This window comes from Xiphophorus maculatus, chromosome 12, assembly GCF_002775205.1.
Source record: "Xiphophorus maculatus strain JP 163 A chromosome 12, X_maculatus-5.0-male, whole genome shotgun sequence".
Lineage (NCBI taxonomy): Eukaryota > Metazoa > Chordata > Actinopteri > Cyprinodontiformes > Poeciliidae > Xiphophorus > Xiphophorus maculatus.
Window position 1 is genome coordinate 22,565,971 of NC_036454.1, and position 13,061 is coordinate 22,579,031.

At 38.4% G+C, this 13,061-nt stretch overlaps 1 protein-coding gene across 1 annotated transcript in view; it reads left to right on the forward strand.

Annotated features, from left to right (window-relative positions):
- Positions 1 to 13,061, forward strand: part of bin3 (bridging integrator 3) — a 34,527-nt gene that overhangs the window by 11,976 nt on the left and 9,490 nt on the right. The window contains exons 4-6 of the mRNA XM_005808491.2: positions 1,077 to 1,138; positions 3,862 to 3,998; positions 9,498 to 9,538. Coding sequence (XP_005808548.1) covers positions 1,077 to 1,138; positions 3,862 to 3,998; positions 9,498 to 9,538 — 240 coding nt within the window. The remainder of the gene's footprint in view (positions 1 to 1,076; positions 1,139 to 3,861; positions 3,999 to 9,497; positions 9,539 to 13,061) is intronic.

Below are 13,061 nucleotides of genomic sequence, written 5' to 3' on the forward strand. Positions count from 1 at the left end.
GCTTGGAAAAATTACCCATGGTTTCTTGTTTTAATGCTGCTTGGTTGTACATTCAGATGTTCTCAACAGGTGGTTAATTCCAGTTAAATTTTCACACAGGGCTAGAGTCATTTGCTTTTTTAAATTTGTAATTTAATTCATTGTTTGTTTACTAAGGTTATTTTTCTCTGATATGAAAACTTGTTTAATGATCTGAAAGCACTTAAGTGTGACAACAAAGCAAATATAGAAGAAAGCTATAATCAGTCAAATACCTTCACATAACACTGAAAATAAGTAAACGTCTTAAATAAATAATTAACAAATTGTAATGATTTTATAAGTATTCTTTTAATCATTTATGATTATATTAAGCACCTGTTAATGTGTTGATTTGCCATTCTATGGAATTATCTGTCAGCTGCTGGATATTTGAAGCTCTAAAATGATTTCCTCCATTTTCGAGATCCAATTTCTCAAAGTTTTTGTATTTTTCTCAAGTTCTAACACCAGAAATCCAAAGTTTTAAAGTAGCACTTATGGTGTTTTTCATTTTTATGATATAGTCCTATAAAAAGATGGAAGGACTGATGGGAGTGAGCCCTTACATCATTGCATTTTTTGTCAAATCAAGAGAAGTGATATGATAGCTGTCTCTTGGGAGATCCTAAACCCCCTTTTTGCCTTAATTGATGTAATGAATGGCATGTGTTTTCATACTCAGTAGTCTGGTAATTGCCTTTTTTAACAGCATCAGTGTAATATGTGGAGTGGAATGATTGAAGATGTTAATGTTTTAGAGCAGAAATGTACTTTACAGTGCTAAAAAGATTCCCTGTACTGGTAATTAGCCAACAGATTTTATGCGGAGGCAATGAAATGTTTAATTTTTTTCTTGAACTATATTTTGTTTTAAATTAGTTTCATTTTCTATGTTTCATCTGTTTTGATTTATACATGAACAAGTGAAAAATAACTTATTTTGTACATAGATTTTTTTTTCTGCACACTTGGTCCCAGATATACCATAATTTTTTATTGCATCAGATAACTAGATGAGGAGTTATCTGATGAACGTTCTCCTTCTTGTCCAACAGGCTTGAGGATCAGACAAAGAAGCTTCACAAAGACATGAAGAAAAGCACAGAGGCTGATTTAGGTGTGTTCTTGTAAAATACTTGTCTTATCATTAGATTTTCCATTCAGATCCATCCACTTGTTAGCCAACGTACTGGATGTTACTTAGCAGGTTTTACCAGGATCCTAACATTCAAGTGGTTATTTTTTTTTCTTTTATTTTTTCTCTGTGGTGTGTTAACAACGTGACAAATAAAACAAAAGGCGCTTCCGTGTAAATCCTCCTTTTCAAGCTCTTCTACAATCTTGTTGCCATTGTATTTCATCTTACATTTAGTGCACTGCTCAGTTATGGCTTTGATTTGTATATCGTCTTTGCAATCATTTGTTTTTGCACTTGTCTGCAACAGCAACCATGTTTACTCAACATGTATTTGCTTTTTTTGTTGGTTTTGGATTTGTGTGTTTGTGAAGTAGCAGTAGAAATGGCCTGTGGTAAGAAGTCGGTTGTGGGGGCGGTGGAGCAGGAACGGATAGAGGAGCAAGAACCTCCTTCATTTCCTCTCCTTTGTGCTCTGGAATATGGATGTTTGCATCATCAAAGTGTCATAGCTGTCAGGGCCTCATTATTGTTAATGGATTCCATGTGCTGCTCAGGTCCCATCTCCACCAACTGTTAACCCAGCAAAGAACCAGACCTGCCCTGAATGTCAGTGCTGTAATAAACAGATGACTGTTGGTTATGTTAGCCATCTTTGCTGTAGTCAAAGGTAGCGATAGTCTGATCACACATATATGATCAGGGGAAATGTTAGGGTTACATTTTGAAATTACAAAGGATTAGTAAAGTGGCAATGGTAAATTGAGTTTCAGAAGTACTCCTACCATTCACATGTTCACATTTTGTCACATTGTCTCAGACTTCAATAGTTGCTCTGATTAATGCTCTTCTTGCATGGCCTTGTAACTCCAGTAAATTACATTGAAGTTTGTGATAGTAATCTGGCAGAGTTTGATCTGGCATGAGTCTTTTTGTAAACACCCTTTTTATTCCAATGAATCCCTGCCTGCAGTCTGGCAACCCGGTTATGGTGCAGGTCTGAGGCCCCTACTTAATTTTCCATGGACAGACTCAAACTCTGCTGACCTGGTCTGCAGCCAGTAGTTCTTGTCACACGAAGCAACCTCTGTGAACTCTGACTACCATTGCCAACTGCAGTCCTAGGCGGTTGCGTCTGAGTCTGCCCATGGAGCAAGTGACTCAGTACAGAGATGGGTAAATAAACATGGAGGATTGCCAAAATGGAGACCTGGCCACCCAGCTAGAATGGAAAATCACAGGGCAGAGACAGCTGAGTGGATATGACTAAGTTTTAACAAAAAAATGTTTACATCAAGCACCCTGTGTGAGCTGTTTCATTTTTCTCCATTCTGACATTTTATATATTAAAAAATACTAATAATTTACCCAAGTTCTCCTCAGGCCACCTTTTGAATTGACTCTTCTATAATCTCAATTAAACTACCCAGTGAATGATTAGTTGGTGTTATCAGTGAATTATTCACAAATGGGACAGTAGTTATTATAATTGTCTCCAGGGGAAAATGCAACAAGCATAAAGCTAGTTTCAGTGCAGGTCTTCTTTTCACCTTGTAACCCCTGTGCACATTTATCATAACAGCACCAAACAGTCACCAAACCAGTTTTAGCATTTATTTGTATTATCTTCTCTATTTCCGAGCCAGAGGGAAAAAAACGCTTTTCTCAGCAGCAGTAAATGGCCTCATGGAGACAATCAACCAATGAAAACATTACAAATGCCATGTTTAACTCCTTGTTTCACTATTAATCTGTCTAATTTAGGATAAAAAAAAATACAACACAAAGTTAAGTTTATGAAAAAGTTGAATTAGCAGTGGATAACTGCCATCACTTTATCTCCCCACTATTTTGATAACACCCATCATGTAGGCTAATGCATCGCATCGCTGATATCACAGATATTTTCCACCAAACCCATGCACAACAATTTCAGTATCAGTTCTTAAGTGCTACTGGTCTTTCATTATCACCAGAAGTTATCAAAACATCCAGCTTTATCGCTTAAATCAGACATTGGGATTAATAATTAATTGACACACTGCATGTTGTAAAAATCTGTCCTAATAAATTAAAATGGAGATATTAGGACACCTGTTTGCAGATATAATGAAATGGGATTTGTTTTTGTTAAACTGTCTCCCTGCACTTTGATTTTCTCCAAAAACTGAAAATATGACAGTGGGAGGATGAAACATTTAGTCCAAGAGACATTTTTAGTGATGTGGTAATCTGGCTCCATGCTGGTTCTTTGGCTTTGGAAAATCAAACTGGTTATTTTTATGTAACCAGCAAAGAACTGACTAAACAGTCCTGGTTTTTAGCCCTGGAGTGAGCCTCTTTTGGTAGAAAAGAGAAAAACCCTAAAAGAAGCCCTAATCTGAAATGTGCCCTGTGTCTTAACAAAGTGCCATGTGTGCAGATTAACAGTAAATTTTGCTGTGAAGAAACATGGCAAAGATTCTTGGTGAACTGGTGAATATTCAAAACAGCAGGCATCCCTGCCAACCTCTGATTTTTTTTATTATTTTTTTTACAATGGGGGGCAGCATTGTTGCCATCTTCCTTTTGCTTTCACTGAAGCCTTTAGATACCCTCCCACATACAGGATTCATACACTGAAAAAAGCGCTTAAAGCCTTTTTGACACAGTTATTTGGCAATGTTTTAACAGTGTTCTCTGTCTTGTGTATGTATGGCTGTCAGCCATGTCTAAAGCAGCAGTGAAGATCTCTGCAGATCTGCTGAGCAACCCACTGTGTGAGCAGGACCAGGCCTTCCTCGACTCCATGACTGCTTTAGACACAGCCATGAAAAGGATGGATGCATTTAACCAGGAAAAGGTGAGATTTATTCCTACTAAATTTCACTGTTTTACAGTCTTTGTCGGCTTTGCCTTGGCATTCTATCTATCCTATTAAAATGACAGTTTTATCAGGTTTAGTATTATTGTTAGGCATGCATAAGCGAAAACTGGACAGCATTCTGTTAAATTTGGATGTTTTTATATTTATCTATATTGTGTAGCCTGTGGGCTAAAACCTATTTCTCTGGGTTTCCTCCTTTTGTGTTTTTTTGAAAAGTATCTATTGTATTGTGCTTTAAAAGCTCAAGGTGCTGGTTATCAGCTGAGAGACTGATGTTTCTGACTCACTGGTGTCCAAAATAACTCAACAACAATAGTGGGGCTTTGTCTAGGGAAGAAAACCTGCTACAAAACTCATAGGAGTTATTCACTGCCTATATGTTACTTCATATCTTCTTCATATTTATATATCGTCAATTAAAAATAGTAGTGGGACTCGATTAAAATGATGAGTGAGTTAATTACAGGGTCTATAATTAATTGATTGCATTTTCATCAAAAATTGTTGGCAAAATAAGCAACATTTTCAATTGAAAACCCCCTTTTTACTACTAAATTGTTGAATAGACATTGGAGATCACCAACAAAGATATTTGTTTTTAATCTATTATGGATGCACAGAGCTATCATACCCATTCAGCTTCAAGTGTTTTTGGAACCAATGATCATTCATGGAAATTCTTCAAAAAAATTAAATACTTCTTTAGAAATGCGGACTATGAACTCTGACATCAACCTTGAGGACGTCTGTGCTTGTTGCAACACGTTGTGCGTTGAGTTGGTGTTTTTAGGCTTGAATAGCTTTGGTTACAGGCTAATAACTTATACAACAATAGTCTCTTCCAGGGTCCCATCATATTATTTTCTTTGAAGCAAATATTAAACCCCAAAGGGTCAAGAGAAGTGACTTTGTTGACCATCGCTGTTTGCGAACATCAAATGTGCAGTTTATACCACAATATCTGTGTTTTTAAACATTTTATAGGTCTTGTGTAATATTCAAGTTTTCTGAGAAACTGAATTTTGAGTTTTCATTAGCTGTGAGCCATAATCTTAATAAAAATGTATAACCCTATATTTACAGAATTTGCAGATTTTTAATGTGTGTTCTCACCGTTTTCCATAGTTTCCTCACAGCTAATCTGAGATTGATAGATAACTTTCCACTGCATAGAGTAGTCTTGGTTGCCCTTCCACAGTTTTATTTCCATTGACCTTTTCTGTATATTTGCCCGGCGTTCTCCAGTTTGTGATTATAATCATTGCCACAGGTACTTATAATGTGAATCATTGTAGCAGTGCATGTGTGCATCCTTAAGGCAGTTCTCTCTGAAGGGTAGACACTTAAACAGCAAACAATACAGGGCAGAGAAGGGGAGATCATGGAAAGGTATGTACTTTTTTTTTTTTTAAAGCTTTGTTTCTTGACTCATTGCCCAGCCAGAAGGTGTTCAGGGCTTTTCACATTTGTTATCTTAAAATATTTCCTTTTGCTTCCATATTTTACTGTCAGCCAGAATGATTTCATACTGCAATGGTAAACCACATGGAGAAAATAATTATCTTTGCAAATAGTGGATAATATAACTTTTGCTAGAAACCATCACGTAATATTACAAGAATCACATATGTCACCTGGAAATGTATATATTTGCTTTTGAGGGCATGGTATATTTTTGGTGTTTTTCCTTTTCCGTTTTGCTTCTGGAAAATCAAACCAATGATAACATATTAGAGGGAAACAAATTAGTACAACACAGCAGACACTTTTCTAGAGTTTGCTCTTGACATTAAAAGTCTTAAAAATGTGTGTATTAAATAGTATTGGTTAAAAATGCCTTACAAATATCAACTTCCTTTTTGTAGCACTTTAAGCAAGGTGCTACAAAAAACTCTTCTGCAACCATTTGCTGTGCAGCAGGGATTAGACACAACTAAGAGTTAAAAAGTAATGCGTCATCAAAAGAGTAAAACCACACTGTTAATTGGTAGGTTTAGATCAAACTTAGGATAAAACTGATTTGTAAGTTAAAAGTTAAAAAAAAAGAAGGAAATATTAAATTAATATTAGCAAGCTCTCCATCACCTCCGTTTGGCTCTTTGAACATTTAAAAGCATCTTTTTGCTTGAGGTCACTGATCTAAACCAAACCTGTTTAATATCAAAAGTGCTGTCTGGATTTTTACATGAACTAGGTTGTGGTTCTGACTGAGGCATCAAGGTGTTGTTATATTTTGATAATTCTAACAGATGTAGAGCAACAACGACATTGCAGGAAGGGATTTATCAGTACACATTGACTCCTCTGTGTGAACCAGCCAACGAAGCTGCCTTTTAGTTATTTGTTGTACAACATTGCTCTTGTTATGTTTAACAGTACCATCTTTCGTCTGTTATTTGTTGACAGAGTTGTATTTATTTTTTTTAAGACAGGTAAGTTAAATAAATTGTTATTTAAGTTAATAATTTCACATGGGCCTTAAAGGTAAATTTTAAAAAGCTTTTTTTAAGTCTACTGAAACGTTTCAGGTAGACTGAAAAGTCTACTAGACTTTTTTAAGTCTACTGTCGTAGCCAGGAATTGCATCACAAAGTTAAGTAATGTGATTTAACTTTTTATATAATCCAATATTTTTGTTAAAATGTCAGAATTTTTTTTGTTGTTATTTTTCTGGGTCCAAATAAATAGAAAGTGTCTTCAGTGTTGCAGTGGAATTTGTTTTATTTTATTTTATTTTTTCTTTCGCCCACTGAATATAAAACTTGTAGAAATTAAGCTTGGCCACAAGCAAGAGGCTATTATCCTGAGGCTGTCACTTTTGTCCCCAACCTTGCTGCTTCAGCTTTACCATACCAGTCTTTCAGACAGCCCATAGTCACACTTCATCAAATTTTACTGGAGCCATTTTGAGTGACTAGACAAAATAAAATGTAGGTTGGACAGTGTGGTTTGTGATCTGGGGTGCGAATGTCCCAGCACTCGACTTGGTAGAGAGCCCTGCTTGGACCGTGTTCAAAACACAAAGCTTATTATTTTATTTTTCAACTAAAATAAGGAGAAGTGTCATTTTTTTGTGCATTTCTTCTACCGTTAATTTGAAAATACAAACTGCAAACTGATGCTCACGTAATTTTTTTCCATGTTATTAAAACACACAGTGAAAAGCATTTTCAGCATCAGGACATTACGTAGATGACACAGTTGTATTATTGTCTTTTTTGCTCTTTGAGTCTCAACAAGTGAAAATCTATTAGGGTTCTGTTCCAGATTTGGACCCGAACTGCTCGTCTATCCTTTTAAATATTGTCTCGAACTGAGCTAAAGGCAAAATAGTGATTGTGAGAACTTTCTGGTCAGTCCAAGAGTGTGCATCACCTCTAGGTTTGCAAGGTGTTTATAATCCAGCGCCGCTCTGCAGAACACCACTCTGACTTCTCCCTTCAAGCTGGCGGTTGGTTCTGACGGCACAAACGGCAAACCTTGTTGCTCAAGCAAAACAGACACAAAAGCAATCCACCCTTTGCTCTTCTCCGCGTTGAGACGAGATGTTGCGCCGCAGGGCTCGCGAGTGAGAAAGCCAGCAGATAAAACGTGCAGCGATAATGAAGGCAGCAGTGGCCCAGGTCTGTGTGTTTATTTCTGGGGCTGAGGAGGGCGCTCAGCCCCGGCGGCGCACTGCTACCAAAGCCGAGCCCCGGCGTAGATGGCGGCAGCGCGGTGGAGGATGCTCCGTTTGGAGGGATATTGATTTCCTCAGCGATCTGTGTGTATTTTTGGGAGGCCTGTGTGCCGGGATGGCCTCTGCCCCGTGACTCACTGATGGAGACTGCTGCTTGAGCATCAGGCCTCAGGCTTTGTGGGGCCTCCAAGGAATTGCTCTGCTCCCCACCCTCCCCCCATCACTGTGGGAAGGGGCAGAGGGTAGAGGGCATCAGCATGCTTAAGCAAATCTGTTGCTGTTATTCTCCCTCCTCACTGCGTGTTCTCACCTTAAAAGCAGCAGCGTAGCTCAAGTCGAGGAGGGGAGGGGATGGAGCTGGGGATGTGAATATGTAAAACAAAGAAAATGTGAATTCCCATGTACTTATTTGTTATTGGTTCTCTGTTTTCCCTCAAACCACCATCAACCATTTTGTAGTTGGAAATGTGCCTGTGTGAAGCAGTGAGTGTTGTGTTTTCTCAGAGATGGTCAGGGCACTTTCACAAAGCGCAGCTCTGATCTTGCTTCCTTGCTGCTGTGTGATTGACTGTCCTGCCAATAGAAAGTGAACATATGATTACTGTAGCAGCTCATTGTTCTCATGCAGCTGTCGTTCCGTATTTCTCCCTTTAAACCCCTTTTCACTCTCATGCTCATCATTTCAGTTGATTGTCTTGCTGGCGCTGCGCCTTTATGCTGGCTTTTCTTGTAGTTGTTTTATGTCTGCAATGTAAATGACGCTAAAACTTCATTAATTGCGCACCAACTTCTGTTGATGAGACTTGGGTTTTTAGCTTGGAGGCCTCATAATGTGTTATTCGTTTACTTCCATTTAACACCCCCAACCTCTCCTTCTCTCCCCTGTCGGTTCTGACAACCAGAAGGAGAATGCTTGAAAATATAAACTGTTATTGTTAAAATGTTTGTTTGTTAAGAACTTTCATCTTGTAAGGCAGCCCACCCTGCACAGGATTTCAAATCAGTTGGGCTTTGCTTTCATGTCCGTCCCCTGACAGTTCCATCCTTTTGTATCGCAGACTCGATGAATATTCAGGGATTTCTCCTCGGGGCTTGCGTACAATAAAAAGAGTCAACGTCATGAAAGTTTCTTTGCCAGCCCTCCTCCCCTTTTTCCCTTTTTTTCTGTTTGCTCATTTTGAGCTACACATAATTATTGGTGTTTGTGTTGTATTGTTACTTTGCCACTAATTAGAAAAAAGATGTAGAAGCTGGTTCAGGGTTCTTATGCGGCCTAAAAAGTCAGGAATTTAGTTTAAGTATTTTCTAGATCTGGATAGATATAGGGAAGCATAGGGTATAGAAAAAGATGGCTTTCTGGGATTCATTTATTTTCATCTTTTTGACCATTCATTCATTCATTCATGCTTTCATAGCGTTTGCACATCATCTACCCATCCATTAATGGATAGATGACCCATTCATCCCCCATTCATCAATGGGGGTGCTCCATTGATGGACGGAGTACCCCCTCCATTCATCAATTTTCCCATCCATCATATTATCCATCAAGTTCCCACTCACAAATCCATTTTTCAATCATCCATCTGTTTACCAGCTTTTAGACTATCCATTCATCTACTGTATACATTTTTTATACTCACACCTTTAAAATGAGTTAGAAAAACACAGATAACTTTGGAAATGCGAGTCTGGAGTTTTTACATAAAAAATATCTTCTGATATAATGCAAATTGACAATGAATTATGTTTTATGCTTAGCGTGTTTAATCCTAATAGTGTCCTTTTTATTCCAGGTTAACCAGATTCAGAAGACCGTCATAGACCCTCTGAAAAAGTAAGGGTTACTCTTAATTTTTCTATTGTGTTTTTTCTTGTGTAAGTGCTTTCAGGTTTTCATTTTCTAGTTCAGGACCAAAAAGAGAATTTGTGTAACATTTGGTTTGAGTGGCTGAACAAAATGATTGTTTTACAAGATGTTATTAAAAAAGGGAGGTCGGGTTTCATTTTGTGGCTTATTTCTCATAACGTATTCACCACTGTGGGTCATTTAAGATGAGCGCCATAAACATTTTTAGTGTCTGGACCCTATTCTTCCAGGATTGAAAGTAATGCTGTTATGCAACATCACAGGAAGGTCTTCAGTCTAACTACACAGATTGTAAAAATGAGCAGAGCTGCTGTGGTCAGAATGTGTCTGGAAGAAAGTTTATTTGGTTCCCATTCCTAATATTCGCCCCCATTTGACATGCCGTGAGTGCTATTCCATCTCATAAAACTCCCTCTGCTTACTTTCACACATGTGCACACACAAATGCAAAGCAAAGTTGCTGAAAGGAGTGGCTGGGCTATCACACCCAACTTCCGGCCTGCTAGTTAAGGAATCGCTTCCTCCTGTTTGCTCCTCCCCTGATATTAAACATGTGCTAAGAGGACAAAAGCAGAATCTTTCTACATCAGTTTTTTTGTTGACCTTTCTCCCCCCATAAAGCTGTCATTTTGAGAGTGGGGGAGGGGTTCACCTATATGAAGTGAACACGCTGTGAAAACATGACAGGGTTAGGTCGGTGTCAGTGTGCGTTTATCCCTCTCTCCCTCATGTGCTCCGGCGGCGGAGCAATGACAGGATGGAATGGTTCTAATTTCCTCTTCCTGGTGGGCGGCAGGCGGACGTGTGGGTAGGCTCAGAATATGGCACAGGCCCAGCTTCCTGGGCCCAGAGCCGTGGATTGGTCGAGGAGGAGAACTGTCTCAGGACAGCACACACTCTCTCACACATAAGCACACAGACAGCAGCCCAGATTTTCGAGGGTGGGGGTGCTGAGGAACTTGTGCTTTAACATGATTCTAAAATAGAGCAGTGGAAGCAAGTTTTAGTTTCAGTGCCAAGCTGAGCTGACCTCCTCATTTTAATTTTTAGCCTCCCTAAAAGACAGCATTTCTACTCATTAATTTATAATGGTGTTGTCCATAGAAGAAGCTAAGACACGAACCTTGTTGTGCGTTAAAGCTTCCATTAGGATTCCATTAGTGCTTTGTTAATTTTTTTGTTTACTTGTCTCTAAATATTCTTGCTTGTGATCTTGTGGCATTCTAAATACAACTGGTAAAATTCTGAAAGGACGATTGTAAAATTAATGGAAGACTCTCACTTAGTTGTGGGTGTGTGTGTGTGTGTTAGTTTACTCAACATTGTCCTTCTGTAACTGCTATTTAAGCTTTTGGCATCCATCCTTTATCCTTTAGTCTGGTGAAGTGCACAGAAAACAAATTTAAAAACAGCCCTCCTCCACCATCAGCCTCTCTCTTCTTTCCTTCGGAGCTGCTTGTGAGTTTCATCCGCTCAGTAGGGTCACTAAGTGACATCACTGTGTTTATGTGGGGGGGGAAGGGAGTGCGTGGGCATGGAGGCATTTGTGTTATCTAGGGCTCCCTAACGTAGCCTTTTTGTTCTGTTGTTGTTTTGGGCGAGACAGAAGTCAGGCCTGTTTTGAGACCTTTGACCTGGGTTGAGCGTGGACTGAACAAAAAAAACAAAAAAAACCCTGCACCACCCGTCTCTATCAGAGGAAGAGCGCTCCTGATGCAGGTCTAAGGGCTAGATCCAAAGGGACTTCAAGGCCCTTGCGTGACGGCTGAGAGGCAGAGATTCAATTCTGGCTGGACTTGTTGAATTTTTATGACTGTAAATTTTATAATTTCCTTATTTATGAAGAACGTCACTGAACAACGCTTTTTGTGAGTTTTCTAAGTTCAAGTGAACAAAATGTGAGAATAAGCAATGCAGATATTTTTTCTCTAAATGCAGTGCTTTGGATTATGTGAGTCTGGAACCACTTATGGTGCTTTTGATTCTCCACTTTAGCCTTTATATCTTTAATTCAATATTTCTAGATCTATAGCTTATAGAAATAGATGTGAAGATCTGTTCTAGAAATCTAACAGATTTCGCTACTGGTTTCAGATCTTTTTTTTTTTTTTTCCATTTTTTTCTCCGAAGAGTTTTTGCGGCGCTAGTGGCTCGTATTTTTTTCTACAGTAGGCAGACAGGAAGGAGGGTGAGGAGAGGGGGGAAGACATGTGGTAAAGGTCGTCGGGACCGGGAGTTGAACCCGCGACATCTGCGTCGAGGACTAAGGCCTCCAAACGTGGGGCGTGCTGTGGTGGTGCAGGGGGTTAGCAGGGGGTTAGCACTGGTTTCAGATCTTATCTGTTAGCTCTGTTGTTCTTTTAAAGGAAGCCATTAAAAGAGCCACCACAGCTGAAGTTGTCCTAAAAGGGTTCCTTTCCACTGTCGCCTCATGCTTGCACACTATGAGAGATTGTTTCACGGCTCGATGTCAGTGACTCAATGAAATCGGCCAACTGTCCTCAGATGAAAAAACTTTTTTCCCTGTTGGTATTATAAACTAAATTTGAGTATTGCATAGTAGCTGGGATAAAATTTGTATGTATGTAATGACTTAAAATCTGTCCACATGTTTGGATTGATTTGATTAGATAGTTCTTGATGGAAATTGAATCTCTATAATGTAAAGCACTTTGCGCTGTGTAATTACTGTTTTGTGAAAAAGTGTTGTGCTTTACAGATTTCTTCTTTCTTAAATGTTTTCTCCAGTTGCGGACTACGGCTCTCACATTCTGGCATCCTTAAATCTCAGAAAGAGCTTTATAACATTTTTCCAGATGATGTGATGCTTTTTGAAATCTTTCAGGAAGATTATATTTAAATGTATGCATGCCAGGTAACAACCAGGGCAGAGTTTATCCTATGAAGCCGAGCTCAGCTTTCTAAAAAATGTAGTTTAATCAGATTTCATTCTTGATTTACCTTTTTCCAGAGAGCAAGGTTGGCTTGGATAGCTTTTTTCCCTTAAATAAAGAAGTTTTTAATTGAAAATTCTGAATTTTGTATTTAGGTAATCTTTATCCAATATTTTGTTTGATGGTGATTTAAAAAATGTAAATATGTAAAAAAAACATGAGAATTATTTAAGGGGGCAAACACTTTCACAATATTATAATTTCCTCAACAAATGGACAATAATGTTTCAAGGAGTCCTTTTTATTGTAGCCTTTATTTTTGTTAATTAAACAGCAAACTATGCATTTTTCATGAATATGGACATTTCTAGTGCAAAAGTCTTTGTTCTCTTTTTGCAAAGGTTTTTCTTTCTAAAAATAAAATATATCAATGAAACAAGCAACTAAATTATAGGAGCGAGAACGAAGTCAACCTATTTGGATTGTGAAGGCTGTGGACACCTCCCCATGGTTTATTGCTCTCAACATTGTTATATCATTTTCTGCCCAGTGACAGACATAGAAAGCAGCTATTTTATATTTTCAGCTGATTTCTG